This window comes from Nilaparvata lugens, chromosome 11 (assembly GCF_014356525.2).
Source record: "Nilaparvata lugens isolate BPH chromosome 11, ASM1435652v1, whole genome shotgun sequence".
NCBI lineage: Eukaryota > Metazoa > Arthropoda > Insecta > Hemiptera > Delphacidae > Nilaparvata > Nilaparvata lugens.
Window position 1 is genome coordinate 24466421 of NC_052514.1, and position 17225 is coordinate 24483645.

The 17225-nt window shown below is 33.6% G+C and overlaps 2 protein-coding genes across 5 annotated transcripts in view; one reads left to right on the top strand and one right to left on the bottom strand.

The window, feature by feature from the left end:
* LOC111051634 (four and a half LIM domains protein 2) overlaps window positions 1-17225 on the top strand; it is a 276721-nt gene that overhangs the window by 34432 nt on the left and 225064 nt on the right. The gene's annotated exons all lie outside the window — the stretch shown is intronic.
* On the bottom strand, window positions 10492-16427 carry LOC111059951 (cuticle protein 19-like). Its single transcript, XM_022347578.2, has 3 exons — window positions 16331-16427; window positions 15249-15362; window positions 10492-11731 (listed from the first exon to the last, which is right to left on the bottom strand). Exons 1-3 carry the CDS (start codon window positions 16346-16348, stop codon window positions 11510-11512), a joined length of 354 nt encoding a protein of 117 aa, XP_022203270.1. The 5' UTR covers window positions 16349-16427; the 3' UTR covers window positions 10492-11509.

Below are 17225 nucleotides of genomic sequence, written 5' to 3' on the forward strand. Positions count from 1 at the left end.
AAGTATAAGAGAAGGCTGTGGTTTATAACTGCGCGAGGTCTACTGTTCACAGAGCTACTAGTTAGAGAACCGATAGAACTTTTGAGAAAATGAAGAAAAGAGATCGCTTTCGTGATTATGATCTGGTACTAGCATTACATGAAACAAGTTGTCACTAAGTGTGAAACAACACTAACATAACAATTGTCGCAAAAACTTGCAGCAGACTTCAATGTATTATTGAGTGGAGCATACAAACTGTCAACAGTGATTAATGTCCAAGATATTTACTTCAAGAGAAATCTCCGACGTTACATCAACCAGTTACTCTCAAAGGAAATGATCTTGATATTTTTGCCTTGTGGGGTGTGTGAACAACGTATATAAATCGGAAAAATAGATAAGTTTATCAGAGCTTTTGTTGTTTGATTCATGAAACACTCATAAAAGGCTATTATAGTGGTATGTTCCATGGGAAACAAACTTATTACTTGAGGAAACATTGTACAATAGTTTTATCTTGTGGTAGGTTAGGTTCTTTCAGGTTAGGTTGGGTTAGTTTTAGTTTAATGCTCGTTAATTCCACCATTTGTTCTAGATGACATGTGACAGTCATCCTTCATCGTTTGAATACAGATAAGAAGTAGGCTATAAGTTTTCTTCCATTACTGATATATGTAGAAGAATTGGCAAGACTACAATGAAGGAATGGCAATTAGGAAAAAAGTTTTTGAATGGAATGGGAAAATAAGCGTTGAGGCTCATTGTTGAAGTGTAGATTAGTTGATTTATTCTATGTCTTTTCTTGTTTGACGAGTTTGATGACTTGTTTTTGTTTGTGTCGTGGTTTTTGTTCTATGCTACGTGCAAATTCGAGTCGTTCAAATTTACCTTTTGTATCGGATGCGGCAGATACTGTACTTCTTTGTTATCTTGATGTTTTTATCAATATTCTTCCTTTGCCATCATTACCTTATCTTTCATCTGGATTTTAGTCTTCAGATCACTTTCTTTCCGTTCATCTTGCTCCTTCTACTTTTAGCATTTTCTTTTATTTTTCTGTTTTCCTTCTCCTCTTGTTTTGATTCTCTTCACCTCCGTGCTCAATAATAACAGCCATACTTTATCCCATTTTTATACTCTTGGTCTTCACTTCATTTTCGCGACTCTGCTCTGCAACTCACACCGAATTATTCCTCTATTTTGCCGTCTCCATTTGCCGTCTTCGATGTTTTCTACCTTTGAGAAACCTTTTCTCTTATACTTCTCCGATCATTCGCTGTTTCATTCCTGATTTTCTCACGTAATTTCTGAATAGTTTCTCATGACTACTTCCCCTGCTTCACCTCATCATTTTTATCCTCTTATTGTGTCCTGTTCCCATTTTCTCTTCCATATAAATCATAATTTCACAAGTCTTCTTATTATTATCCTCTATCTCAATCTTTAATACATATTTTTATAAACTTTGTTTTTCTATACCTCTTTATCAAGCTGTAATCATTTCTTCATCTGTGAGTCATTGTCTTCTCTTCTTGAACACTCTTCCTATTTTTTTCGATTTTCTTTATACCCTTCCATATTATTAGTTGTTTCTGAGGTTTTCTTCATCATTCTTCCTATTCCCCTCTTTGAGACTCATAATTTTCTCAAATCTCTCAACTGTAGTATTTTCTCCTGAACCATCTATTTCTTGTTTTTCTCCCCAAATACCCTGATATCTCTTTTCATTATATTCCTCACTTCTTCTGTTGTTTCTCTACTGATATTACAGTATCATCATCAAATTGTCTTCATCGTTGTTCTCTTATAATTTTCTTTGCTATCTTCATTCTATTTTTTCTTGCTATTTTTGTTCTCGCCACTTTTTCTCATTTTCTATGTGCTCTTTTTTACATATTATATATACAAAAATGTAATGCGGTCAAATAAATTGAAAATTATCAATTATAATACTGATTCTAATATTATGAAGAATTTTCAATCATATTGTAAGCTATTCACGATATTTCATGGAGAAATTCATTTATCTATTTATTAATTCACAATTGAGACAATGGGTTACCCCAAATAAGTCTCCTTCACAATGCAAATTGTATAAATACAAATGGAAAAAAACGAAAAATGATAGAAAAAAATACCTATCACTCCCTAGATCCAATGATTCACAACATGGCAACGTCAAGATTTGAAACTAATTCTGACGTCACAAACGTAGACCGAAGTTGAAACAAATCGACGTTCAACTAATTCTCAACTTAGGTGGTCTTTCAAGTTCAAGCTTTAATTGCTGATTTACAGCAACTTCAAAGAACTTCTTGGTTTCGTGTTAGATAGAATTGAATGCAGACTTGATCGATACTTAAATTCCGCCGTCAATTCCAATCACGGATTTCATTGCCTCCCATGCATCACAATCACATCATTAACCAAACTTCAAATGCCTGAGAAACGGACGGATGATCAATGGAATAAAATGAGATTTTGAGAGGAAGTGATGTAAGGGTTGAGAAATTGATGGAGAAAGAGAACAAGGAGATGAGAAAAATTGAAAGATTTCAAATATTGTGGAAGGACTAGAAGTGGAAAAAATAAGACGGAATATGTAGAGGACACAAAAATATAAAGCTTGAAGAATAAAGCATGAATCCATACAACATTAGAGATGTGATCTGGGGTTGGAATCATTGAGGATGATTTTCGATGCATAAAATCAAACAAAATATCGAATACAATGTATTTAAATTCTCAATAACTCAATTCAATGTTAGTAGAATTAATAAATTTCAATAGAATTAATTGGTCACCCACTTTGGGGAGGACCAACCTTACGTTACTCTTATTCGAGCGCAGATAAGGTAATAATCTCATTGACCTACTTCCTACCAATTTCTTTGAGAAACGAAAAAATGTTTATAATACGAGTTCACACACATGGAGTGTTTTAATTGATTGCTGGCCCTACACTAGTGGTGTGTTGTTTGAGTTTGTATTTGTTTATATTTTCGGTCTGTGTTTATTGTTGGATCTCATTACTCCAAGACAAGTTTTGTTCAACTCTATTTCGGAGAGAAGATCTAACAAACTTCCAGATATCTACATAGATTTTCTACGTTCACAAGCAGTTCTTTTTTTAATGTAGGAATTACTAATTCCAATCGAATTTGATCAATTGGAATTCCTTTGATTGGAGAAATTTGAAGGATTAACATAGCATATTTATTCAATTAAGAATAGAAAAATTCTTTGAATTTAATCATTTGGAGTATTCGTCGAATATATCCATCCATTATAGAAATATACAATCACAGAATATTGAAAATTGAATCATTGATTCTCAAGTTCTGGTATGTTTCCTTACCCATAATGGAGTCTGTTTGAAAATATCGAGAATCACTGGTCTTCCAAGGTGTATAAATCATGTCCCTGTATTAAATTATTCAAAACTGAAAATAAGATTCTTCAAAACTCTTCTCGACATTCTCCATTGTTACCCAAATTCTGCTCCAATGGCTTGAATCTATCCGTGACAATAAGCTTCTTGTCTTCCTTCATAATAAGTGGGAGTGCAGTACAACAAATCAGGCGTGGCTTTCTAACCATGCAACCAATCGCAAGCCTACGTCGTAGCGAAGCTCTCGGCCTATCAGAGGCTTCCATCCCTTCAGCCAATTATATTAGCACAAGTTTTGTCGCCATATTGCGTGTTCATCCTTTCTCTTTATTGACCAGGAATGACAGTAGTTTGCACAGGACTTTTTCTTTTCAAGAAGAGTGTAGCCTACTCATTCTTTGAATGAGTGAATAAATAATCGAAATGATATCTTAATAAACAGACGTGATTGTGTTACATAACTGTACCCCATTATCTATTTTTAGAAACTTAATATTCCAATGATAATGTTGATCAGTCTTCCAATTTGTACACTTTATCAAACATTTGACGAATGTTTCGAAAGTCTCTTTTTTGAATTTGAAAAGGAGTTTTAGACATAAAATAGCTCATCATTCAAAAACTCTTCACAGGTTTCCTTACAAATTAGGATCACGATGAAATCGAAAAAATGTTTGATGACTGAAAGATGAATTCACTATTCTGAGTTATGATGAATGAATATTTTGTATCAATGATGAATGAATTTCTACTATGGATGGACTTGTGAAAACTGTATGAATGATGAATGGGCCACTACAGTGAATGAACCCTGCCTCCAATTTTAAATGTACAACCACATGAATAACAACTTGTGCAATTTTTTAACTTTTTTTTTTGTTTATGAGAATCAGTGACAAGTGACGAAATACAGTGACAAATTTGTTGCAAGCTCACCGGATGTAGAGTTCAGTCAACTATTTTTCAAGTTAGCGAGCTCCTTTTTCTTCTTTCAAAATCCTAATTAACTTTTTAAATAGCTCAGAACGCGAATGTTGCAAAACTGCTTCTCCTCATTATAGGCTTCAAAGATCGGTAAATGTGTTGTTTCAGTGGGGTCGTCTCAAAACTCTGAGCATTAGCTATGTGGGAAGCATTGGTGTCATTTATAAGAGATGCTGACAGTTTGAAGTAGATCCCACTGTAGAATTTTCGAATTTGTTGTATCATTTTCTATTATATAATTTTCTTTATATCATATATTTTCCATTATATAATTTATTATTGTATCATTATCATTTTTTGTATCATATTCGTATTTTGTACAATTGTGTTTTGATGGGATTTACTCGATCTAGTGCATCAATTGTAGAAGTGCAGTAGCAGTAAATAGTAGAGTGCTGAATGAAAGCACGAAAGAAGGAACAGTATCTATGAAAAAGACCTAGAATGACAATATATTCTAAAAATCTGTTTTCATCCAGTTTATGATATGTATCTACTTGAAAGATTCACTGTCGTTTACTTATTGAAATAAAAACATTATTTTTTTGTTTCAACTATACAAATCAATACTTGGTTATTTTTGTTTGCTAAAAAAATAATAATCATCTTTGTTGCTATATATAGTGAGATCAACATCAAATTATCAGCATTTCTTGTAACTAACATCAATGCTCCCCATTAAACCAATGCTGGCATTACAAAGTGGATTATACTATAGAAACTCACCTGAGAGTGGTCTCAAAACATTTATTAATCCTAAACAACAATGGAGATGGAAAGGAAATCGTATATCAGAGCTGAATAGGAACTAATGATAACGCACGGACCGTTGATATTAAAAAGATCAGTCACTGTCCATAAATGGCTAATGAGGGTCGAAGCCAGGTGTTCTTTGACAAGTTAACTGATAATGTGACGATGATTGACGCATTTTGTAATTGCTAGATCATTTTTACTTGGAGAAGAGCTGTTTGAGGTCGAAGAACGTTGATCGAATTGGATTTACGAAGAGTACAGTATAGACTCGTTTACGAAGAGAAGATATATAGATTCGTTGGTGCTTGCGAAGTGTATTGTAGCTATGATTTTCTAATATACCTTAGAGGTGAATCTATTTGATTTTGTATTGAAGAATGTGGAAAACTGATCACAAATCAACTTTTCAACTCAGGAAATATTACTCAATTCAACCCTACATACAACAAGGATTCAACACAACTTACAATAGCTGTTTAATTCATATTTATGTGTTTTTTTTCAATCAATCAACTTATCTACTTCACTAGAATAACCTTTATTTTCTATTCAGTAGAATTTTGTACAACCAGAGAGAATAATATAGGGTTAGTAGAGTAGAAATTGAGCTCTATTTTTATTTAAAATATATTTATTTGACCACAGCACAGAGATTTTATGAATTTAGCAGCTTATGACGAATCAAAAGTAGCAGCTTATGTTGTCATCGAAAATCTTTTTTCAAGGTAGCCTACTATATACAGTATTTCTTTAATTCATCAATGTGTGACTTATTCAAGAATCATTGGCTCCATGAATCATGATATGATTCAATCATTCAGTTTGAATGATTTCCACTTCCTTCTACATCAATGATATCTTTCAAGCTTTCTTTGGTAATGAGATATCTTTCTCATGAGTCAAGCTCTCGTGAATCCGTCTGAATTCATTGAATCTTAACAAAGGAATTTGTCGTGACACATTGGAGAAATGTTTTGAGCCGTTACGGTATGTCTCGAACTAGGAGACAGTGTTGTCTTGACTAGAAACTCACAAAAACAGTAATTTGCTTTAAGATGTATGAAGTACATTCAATTCTGAGTAGAAATTGAATATCATTACTGTTGAGTGACGATATATGAGAAATTTGCACAATTCAGCACAAGGAAAATTATCCAATTCTCCATAATACACACAATACGATTGATTTTGAATACATTTTGAAGCTATCGAGGTTCACATCACTCTTAAAATCTGTTGACTTTCCTCTGAGAACCCTCCCCCCTCCTTACCCCATTTGCAGCCTCTAATTCAAGTCGATTCTTAGTGAGATTCACTTCCAACTGACAGCTTTCTTCATGAATAACATCAATGCTTCCTATTTAACCAATGCTGCCAGTTTGAAGAGAATACCATTGTAGGTTCAGTGCATTTAGTGCTATTTTACAGCGTTCTTCGTGTTTTACGGCTCCGTTTGGGGTTGGGATTCCCCTTAATTTCTCTGGCGCGATCAATTTGGATAATTCGATGTCATCAAGTGGTGTAGTTACTTTAACGCGGGATTCACTCTGAGCTGTCAGTAAAGTTTAAATGGGCTGCATTAATGTTTTCTATAAGTAATACTGTCAGTCTGAAGTGGAGCTCACTATAGTGTGGTTACTGGTGCACACGTTTTCTTACCACAAACTGCTCTGTGCTTTGATTAGATTTCTAATGAAAAGTTAACGGACCACTTGTCTTGATTGCTGCTACTCATGAGGATTGATGGAATTATGATGAGTGTTACTTTCTTCTTCTCCTCTATTTTCCTCGCCTCTGTATGAATTTGAAATCCATAACTGTTTTGAACTGGGCCAGGGAAAACCTATACTTTTGATTGTTCAAAACTTTTACTTCAAGATTGTTTAATTCTATGACTAGGTCTAGTTGAGTCAATCCTTTCTCATTGTTTGTTATAGCATGATTTTTAGTGGAAGATAGAATAATTGTAGATTGTTGATTGTAGATGCGTCCAAAGAATCTCGGTAATTGTTGAATTATTGCAAAGAATAAATTACTATTTTATAAAGAAAGAGCAAATTATTATTACTCTTTCCTTCTTCTAGTAACTTTGAAATTAATACAAATAAAACTGTCATTGGACTATTTCAAGACATGAAAATAGCTAGAAATTAGAGACTATCTGGCTTTACAATGGAAAAATCCAATCAGCCCTCGAGCATAGATTGAACAATTGCTTGAAATAGCTTCCATAAATTATGGGAATATCAGAAGCTAATATTATAATTGTTATATTCAGACATTGTTGGCATGTGGCTGTTTCATTGGCGCTAAATACTAGATTGTTCCCACTTCAAAAATATATCCGAGCAGCTGCTTGTTCAGCTGTTGAAACGCTTTGTCATTTTGTCTTTCATTTGTTTCGGTTTTGCTTCATTTTAAATTCTCTTTGCACCCAGACAAATGATTTGCTATGTTTCTCACTTGTAGTTTTACGAAATTATAATTTCTCTCACTTATGTAGCCTATACCGAATTAATTGGCTTTACAATCATTGTTTTAATTGTCAGTTGTGACAACAAGGCTTGCTATAATTTATTTATTGCAAATATTAAGGTTTCATTGTTGTGTGTGATTGGTTTTCTTTAGTTTATGCTCCAAAAGCAACCTTTCAAAAAAGCACAGTGATGTTCACTTTTAAGTTTCAAGCTATTCTTGGGAAAATGTTACAGTAATGTTCTTATCTTTGAAAGACATATCCTCATTTGCATTGAATTTCTACTAAAAGATTGAATTCTTGTAAGTGTTATATTATGATTTTGAAAATACATTGAATAATGTTTACTGTATGTAGAACAATAATAATGAATATCTTCGAATATAATTCTTCTATAGAAGAAATTGATTTCTTCTAATACGGTTAACTCTTCTCCTTTTCGAATTGAAGCCATTTATAATTTCGGTTAACTCTACTTTTACTGTTAATTCTTCTCCTTTTCGAATTGAAGCCATTAAGGAAGCATTTATAATTTCGGTTAACTCTATTTATTTTTACGGTTAACTCTTCTCCTTTTCAAATTGAAGCCATTAAGGAACCATTTATAATTTCGGTTAACTCTATTTATTTTTACGGTAACTCTTCTCCTTTTCGAATTGAAGCCATTAAGGAACCATTTATAATTTCGGTTAACTCTATTTATTTTTACGGTTAACTCTTCTCCTTTTCAAATTGAAGCCATTAAGGAACCATTTATAATTTCCTTGGAGAAGTTTTTTTTTTAAATTAGATAGTCTGTATGAGTCTCAACTTGAATAGAAATAGAAAAATATAGTACTCTGCCACTATTCAACTCATTGAACCAAAATTTCAACTAATCTCTTGAGTGTTTTGCATTCAATTTCAACAATTTATAGTTCTCAAAATGAAAATAACAAATCTCCTATGATAGTATTCAACAGCTGTTCTCAATTGAGGTCACTAAACTGATTGGCAACACTTTTGCTCTACTGTTTAGAGTTCATTCACCAGCTGTCAGCATCCCTTATGAAGTAGCACTTGAGCTTCTCATTCAAGCAATGCTGATAGTTTAAAGTGAATCTCACTATAAAGCTGATCCACCTACTGTCAAAGCTTTCAAAATTATTCTACTTGCTACTCTCTCCTCACTCACTCACAAACTTTATCTCTCTCACATACATGCATATAACCTCTGTTCTAATTTTTTCTCATAAACTGTCAAAATTCTCCTTCCAATTCCACAATCTCCTACGACAATGTTTCACTTTCTAAAAACGTTTTTCAAAGGTTATTTAACCAGGCTTATTTAATGAATTTTCCCGTGGTGATCTTTGTAAATCTTATCCATTCTGCTTACTGTTTAAAACCTTGTTCTTAGAATTTTCACCTTTCTCAAATGATCGACTTTCGCAATCCTTTCATGTCAGATCCAACTATTATTTTAAATATTTTTATTATTTTTTATTTGAACCTTATCTTTCAACCCAAGTCAGAATATTTTTACCAATTCTTCCATCTAGTCTACGTCTAGTGATGCGCTAAAATGGATAATCCAGTGGTTCAGTTTAGTGTGAGCCATATTTATTCATAGACCATTCAAGTCATTCGAAGTGGATGACGTAGCAGAATTTATTGTATAATTATTAGTTAAAAAATAAACTTATAGTACCCTTCTTAAAAAATATACATGAAAAATACAAAAGCAACTAGGTTCGGATGCTGTCATTTTCAAGTTTTTATATAAATAATGTTTATAAGGGATAAAAATAGTTCATTTTCAAAAAAACTTGAAAATGGATTGAACATCCGATAATAGTTGTTTTTGTATTCTATAAAATGAAGTTTTTAAGAGAAGGATATCATGGGATTTTTTTTCAATTAACAGATCAAGTAGCTCTGACGAAATACCTTATTAGAATGTATATTATTATAAATATACCCTTGGACATAAAATGAATGACGTGCTTCTGTTTACTTTTGCTAGAATGATACAAGTTCGAGACCAGATCCTGTCAGTTATAGCAGAAATACTAGTATTGTAGGAAAAAAACTAATATAGCTACATCTAACTTTCAATTTCCCTATGCTTAAAGATTTCAAAACCAATAGTTCCATTCCATCATCATTCCACGCACAAGTCTACGATTCGGATAGAATACCGAAAGAATAACATCCTCATCAATAAAATACCGGTACCAAAGAATAAGAAAGTGATTTACATGAATAAGATCGTATCCTACCTCACTAACGTATCTGTTTATTTGTTAATCACGATTGCTGCTGTTCACTTACCTATTCGCTCCACATTTTCCTTCTTCATCCAGTTTGATGTCTCAACTAGCATTGGTTGACGACATTCTTGGGCAGCTCCCAAAAATAGTTTTCGCTTATTTTTCATTCTGTCCGCTCGGCTTGTGATAACCAACCGTCCGTTAAGAGTTTTTTTATCGTGCTAAAACATGTAGCCAATTTAAATTTTTCATCTGTGTTTATTACAGTTTTTTGTGCTGGAAAGCATGTAGCCAATTTAAATTTTGATCATTGAGATTAGATCGGTTGCTCGCTCTCTGGAACTTGAAAACATTCATTTTAAGGTTCAAGATCATCTAAATTTTAATTGCTTCTGAAGGAGTGAATAGCCGAGCTGTAAAATTAGCATGTTAGTTTGATAGTTGAGTGAGTTGTTTTGATTAATGAAGAAATCTTTGATAATGCAAGATATTATTTGGATGTAAATAAGTTTATGATTGAATGTTAGTTTCTCTGGGATCAGGAGAGTTGAGGATTGTTTCTTTGATCAGGATTTTTAAGATCCATGCCGTGGCTAGATGGTTGAACTCGTTGCTCTCATGCATATCACCAATACAAGGCTTAAACCAGATTTTGTGAAATAAACGTTTATTAGTACAAGTGACTTTTAATGTCAGATATTAACTCAATCCAAGAGCAATCTTAAGTTTACTCATTAACTAGCTAATCAGTTCACATATTATGAGATGAAAGTTGTTGAACTAAAAGTGATAGATCGTTCTGAATTAATTATAAAGGACTGAACTACTACTATATTAACGTTTCTCCATAGGATATAATCAGAGACAAAATGATTGCTACAAGTATTATCTTTATGATTGTTGAAACGATATACAATGTATTATTTACTCTATGATATGATATAGCTTAGCTTACTAAATCCATCCATTTTTTCATGCTCACTTTCCAAAATTCACATACATACTCTCTCTTTCAATAATAACGACTTTTTTGCCTCAATATATCTGATAAGAGGGGATTTTGATTCTAAGTGTCCCCTCCATGGATATCGGCTTCAATCTCCTGACAGATCGGACTGAAGGAAGATCTCTCATTTGTGGATCAAACCAAGAGACCATCACAGAGCTAGTCCAGCATAATAACAATTTCATATTTTCAGCCTTGAGGCTGTTTCTGCGATCGGCCTTCAGCCGGACTTACGGCTGAAATTTTTATATTTCATATTATGGGCTATTTCTATCTTGGTCCTTACAGTTTGGTCTACACGTGAGAGATCGGTCTCTAGTCAGATCCGTTCGTAAGACGGAACGCCAATCTCTTCGTGTTGAGGAGCGTAGAAATTTTGAATGAGAATAATATTATTGACTACCACAACTTTACAACTCATACCACTCCACTATTCACAAGAACACGAAAATTTATTAAAATTCACCAATTCTGCTCGATTCCTGTAACAATATTCGCATACTTATAATTTATTCCTTATAATTATAAGTATTGCTACACATATCAAATCTCTTCAAACTTTAATTTATACAGAACCAGGCTGAATATTTGAGTCAGTATTGAGTCACTATTTGAGTTCTACAGAATCAGGACCACTCTTTGAGTCTAAATCTGACGATATTCTACGAAGTTTCAATGAGCACCCCGTTCCTGTACTTCTTGACGACTGCAGTGAAGCCGTGCTTGCGGTCTGCCTTGTAGTGCACTTCGCGGTAGGTGCCGTCTGGCTCCATGAGGCTGTAGTAGCCACTCACCTCGTCGCCGAAGCGGCGCTCCTGCCGATTGTGCATATCCCCCGTGTGCGGCGACGCCACGCTGTAGTCGAATCTGTAGTCTGGCACGTGCTAAACGGGCAGAAAATCAATGAAAACTTAGCTATTTTTGAAATAATCGGATTCACGTGCTAAATCGACAACAAGTTAATCAAAACTCAGTTACAAAGTGCGCCAGAATAAACTTACTTATTTGAAAGATCAATAAAAACAAAAGTACTTTCGTTATTGTTTTATTTTCTTATATGAGTATACAATATCCCTATTTTTATATGCACAACTGACTGCCTCACTCTTTCGATATTTTATGGAGTTCTGATGGTTCGTTGAAGTCCATTCCTGGATTAATGCGACACTTACACACTCCCAAAATGAGTTAATTCTTGAAAGAATCGAATTAAGGCCAGGAACGAGACTGTGAGGAGGAATTTCAAATCGAGCGCAGAAGGCACGTTGCATAGCAACAACAGCAACTGATCGACCATTAGAAAAGAAGCTCTCAACTGCGAAAGCCCCCTGCTCTCTGGACCAGAGCATGATGGCTACTCACTTGAAGGAGGGTAAACTTGGGAACTTCCCCCTCCAGATGCGCCCCCTCCAGCCCCACTACACGACCAATTCACCGCACGGGATTTTTCTCAAATAAGTAAGTTTCTCTGGCACACTTTGTATTTCTGAAATAATCGATCTAGTAAAGGGGTGGAGGTCCTTGCCAATGGACCCTTGAATAAACTACAATGGAAAACAATAAAAAATATCATTGTTTGTTCTCATAGGAGTTTTCACTATTGAAAGAATGCTGTCCAGTAAACCCTGCCCTGTTGAACAAAAAGAATTACCATTGGTTTGTGTGAAAGAACCACCTTCTCGTCATTTTGGGCAGAATGTTTCCCAATCAGCTCTGCCCCGTCGGAAGGAGAATAATTATCATTGATTATTATGAGAGATGAGAGAGTTCACCATTGGAAGAATGTTGAAATGTTGTTCAATGAACTCTCCCAGCCGGGTAAAATTATTACTATTGATTTCCATGGGGGTGTTCACATGTTGGCAGAATTTTCGTCAAAAAACCGATTTGAATTCTAAATAGATGCAGAAATAAGTGTTGAGAACCAAGAAATTTTAAAAATTTAGGTCTGGAATATAAATAAATTTTCATTACAATCCCTTGGAACGTATACCCGCATTATACAAGTCAATGATGAGATAACAAATTCTACAATTTTAAAATACAACGAGTTCTTGCAAAAGCATTTTCGATTGAATACAGACCCATCCATGTCAGCCAGTTAGGAGAATTATAGATTCTTCTACTCTCTTGATATAGCAGCTGAATCTGATATATAATCTGATGATTCTAACAATGCGCCTAATACAATAAGCCTCATACTGTACTACTATACTCTTTGTGTAAACAATTCATCCAATAGCAGACTAGCCAACATTTTGTAGCAGCCTACTCTTGAAAGCCCTCTCATTGGTCGATGCGAATCAGGACATCGTTCATCAACCATTCTGTGAGAGACAGTTCCGACCAATGGAAAGCAAGCGATTTTTCTTCAACTTCATACAAGCTCCTCCCTCACTCAATGTCCAACTATAATAGTGAGATACATTTTGAACTACTGTTAGCATTAGTTGAATGGGAAACATTGCTATTTTTTTTAAGAAATGTTAGCAATTTTAGTAAATCTCACCTCGAGTGAATAAAAAAATAACAAATCTGTCAACTTAAATTTAGAATAAATAAAAAACAAATGCTTATTATGTTATCGAAAGTAATGGAGCTAAATTATAGTGAGACTAACTTTTGATTGTCAGCTTATCTTATGTATAACATTGCTTCTTACCCTAAACTAATGCTGAGAGTATGGGGTGAATCTCACTATGAAGCCCAGAGTGTCCGACAACTTCTATTCCAATTTGTAGACTCAGCCATCTGGCGTTTAAAAATTTCTTTCCATCCGGACTGCGACTCCTCTCTCCTTTGATCTTTTATTGTTTGTCTAGGCCACAGCAAATTGATTTGGTTATTTTAGTTGAGTCGTTCAACTTCAAGCTAATAGCTATCCGCGACTTTGGCTGACATTCTAGTATTAACATGTTGACAAATTATTTCGATTTGTAAACGCAATTTATATCTGAAAGCTTCTTGATCGTTCTAATAGTTTATTTAAGAAAAAAGCATATTATCATCTTGACATACTATCTTGTGGTGAAAAATCGCTTCACTTAGCTATATGGGCTACTTTATTCAAATTAATAAAAACAATATAAAAACTCGTAGTACCCTTTATTAAAAAAATAATAATATTTTAACTACTAGTTTTGACCATAGGTCATTTTCAAGTTTTTAATAAAGGGTACTACAAGTTTTTATATTATTTTTATTAATTTTTCTTGTAGTATGTAAAGATTATACACACTGCTAAGTGTTCTAGATTGCTTTTTGAACTATTGTGGGAAACTTAACATCATTTGGGAAGAAATTGTTGTTGTAGAATAAATGTCGGACAGTTGAGACAGGAATTGAATTAGGACACTCTAATTGATTCAGGATATTAATAAGGTTATCTGGACTGACAATATTATTAAAATTAAGATCTCTACACGGCAACTGCAACCGGAAGAACTTGTGTAGCTGTCAAGTAATTGTTTTTTGAATAGCCTACTGTGGGTAATGATTTGTCTTGGAAATCTATGACTGATGATTAACTATGAAATTCATGTTGGGACAGTCACATTGACAAACAATTTATTCGAATTCGATACAAAACATTATAAGATCTTCGGTATAGATGATAGTATAGTATAAGTTAATAGATAAAGAATTGATATTGATTATTTATCGTTGGTTACTGATACCGGAAGGTTGATCCTCTTTTTGATCCATATCAGTGCTGTTAAAAAATGATCACATATCCTATTTCACAGGAAGGTTCTGATTTACAAGGTGGGAGCCTTATATATAAATTAGCTACCATATAAATGAAATGTACAACATACTGTACTAGTTAGCTGTATGCACGAGGCTGCAAATAAAATATGGACTGTCCTATGCGTAATAACTATTCTTTTTGAAACATGGCCAAGCAGGATTTAAAATGGGTATTAAATCTAATGAATGGTGCCAACTGTTGAGCAATATAGACGTGAAGTAATTGGGATGCATCTTGTAGAGTACTGAGTGCAAGAATAAATTATTGAAAAACAAATACAAACAAATGAGAGGTTCAAGACTTCAGGACTTTTAATAGTGAGTTATTATATTTTAGCATCAATAATGAGCCTTGTATTTGTTTTGTTCAGAAATTAAAAGTGATGAAATGAGTATGTTAGACGCTCCACTATTTTTATTTTGTGGAGATGTGTACCCTCGTGATTTCTAGTTGTTCTAAACTCTGATGGAGGTTTTTATGTACTGGTAATTATATATTTGAATTCATAATTTTTAAAAATTTATATGAATCTCATGGAATGGATTTGGTGATATAGTTTAACGATCCAATGAAAATTAACTGGTACCCATGTACTAGAATTGAAAAATGGGTATTTTAATTTCACTTTTATAACTGGAAAAGTTACTTACGTAATAGAATGGCTCATCCTCGGACTGTGGAAAATTGTATTCGTCGCTCCCTTCGTATTCTGCCACAATCCCAAGTATAAGATAAGATAGCACCACTGCTAGGCTGATCATTATCTAGAAATATTCATCAAAATCATTAAGTATTCGGAGAATACGTTGTCTAATGAAATTTTTTTCCAAGTTCAGAACATAATCAAAGTTTTAAACCGAGGAAATCTCAATTCAAGTAGAGTAGTCAAATTCATATGATTATTGAATCCTCAACCTCGTTAACTATGATTTGTTATGCAGTTATCTTTCAAATCATTTTAGGACTTTTTCCACATTATTTGTTGGTAAGAATTTCGCTGGCTTGAATCGATTGGGATAAACTTCAATCTTTAACTTTTATCATTCCATGCATCGGGCTGATTCAGGATTTAATTTGATCCTGTTGCATTTTGGTGCATACTGCATATAGTGTTTCAACCGGTCTGAATAGAATGTAATGTTACATTCCATACTCACTGGTTTCAACAAGCTGGAATATTTGAGAATATTTTTGGGAACTCCATCTGATGTTTTGTTGGGAGTAAAACATAATATATAATACGATGAACTATTACATTAAACCTGACCAAAATGTATTGAAATATTTTTTAACTTTCAATCCTCCAATGGAAATAAGTTTATCCTGGCTAATCATATTAAACGTATTGATATGAGTTCTATTCTTACTGCTGCTACACAATCAATAAAAACCTATCTCAAAGTGAATATCAAAACAGGAAAGGTAACCCATACTCCATCAAATTGAAATGAGAGGCGACTGATTTTGAAACCAATAAACCACAATAATCTTCACTTCCCGTTCTCACATTCACGTTTGAAAATTCAACATTTTTCCCTTTTGCTCATCTCAATCTCATTTCTACACTGAGAGAGCACAAATTTACAAAAAACTCTTGCTATTTGGTTACAATAATATTCCAATTTATAACTATTCCAACACAACAAAACAGTCCAAACAAACAATTTCACAAACTGTCCAATAGAGTTTTCACAATATTTTACTTCACTTGAAATATCCAATAAACACTTACCGCCGTTTTCCTAATCATCTTATGGCACAAATCCAATCACAATAGTCTCCTGAGAACTTATTAGCTCAGATCACCACCAACTCCACAACACGAATGCGGTTCTTTCTGGGTCTGTTTAGGTTTATAATACTTTCAAGCATATCCGCAGGAACAAGTTGATTCGACCTTTTCAGGCCTACTTGAAACAGTAGGAACACAATCACAGCGCTCATAATATAATAACGTTTCCTCGTTTCACTTTTTAGTGGAAAATGTAATACAACTATTGTAAGATCCACTTTCAACAATCAGCATTGGTTAAATGAAAAGTTATGATGTTATTGATAGGGGAATGCTGTCTGTATGAATTGAATTCCACTACAGTACGATGTTTAACTGAAAACAATTGTACCGTAACGTTATTAGAGTTTAAGTTGATTGTGCTGATTATTGATCGAGTAGCTAATTAAAAGTATCGGATTAGAAGGCTTTTGATTGATGGTTCCTCAACAAGTGAGTCAGGTGGAAAATTGTTCAGTTTTTGGGTGTCCCACTTTTACTTTCGTTGTTAATGAGGTGATTATAGGCGTAACTAAAGTTGGATTATTGGCGAGAAGCTGGTATGACTTATCTATAAATGAGTAACTTTTCAGTTATGCCCCAGTTAAGTAAGCCTCATTACTAATAAAAAATTAATGGCTCATTTTATTAGCTATCAGGCTACAAAATCAACAGGCCAGTCGTAATCATAATAGAATACATTATAATAGTATGTATTGCCCATGAGAATAGGAGTGAGAACTGCAATTGATTAAGAAAATTATTTCTTGTAATGTAGACTTGAATAATTATTCAGAAAACACATAAACATCATGAAGTTTGAAGATCCTCTAACCAATTCATTAGGGATATGAAT

Bases quoted from the DNA above. Each gene is read 5' to 3' on its own strand.
- LOC111059951 (XM_022347578.2), bottom strand. The intron at 11,732-15,248 runs GTAAGTAACTTT...CTGCCCGTTTAG, and splicing joins AGGATGAGCCATTCTATTAC to CACGTGCCAGACTACAGATT.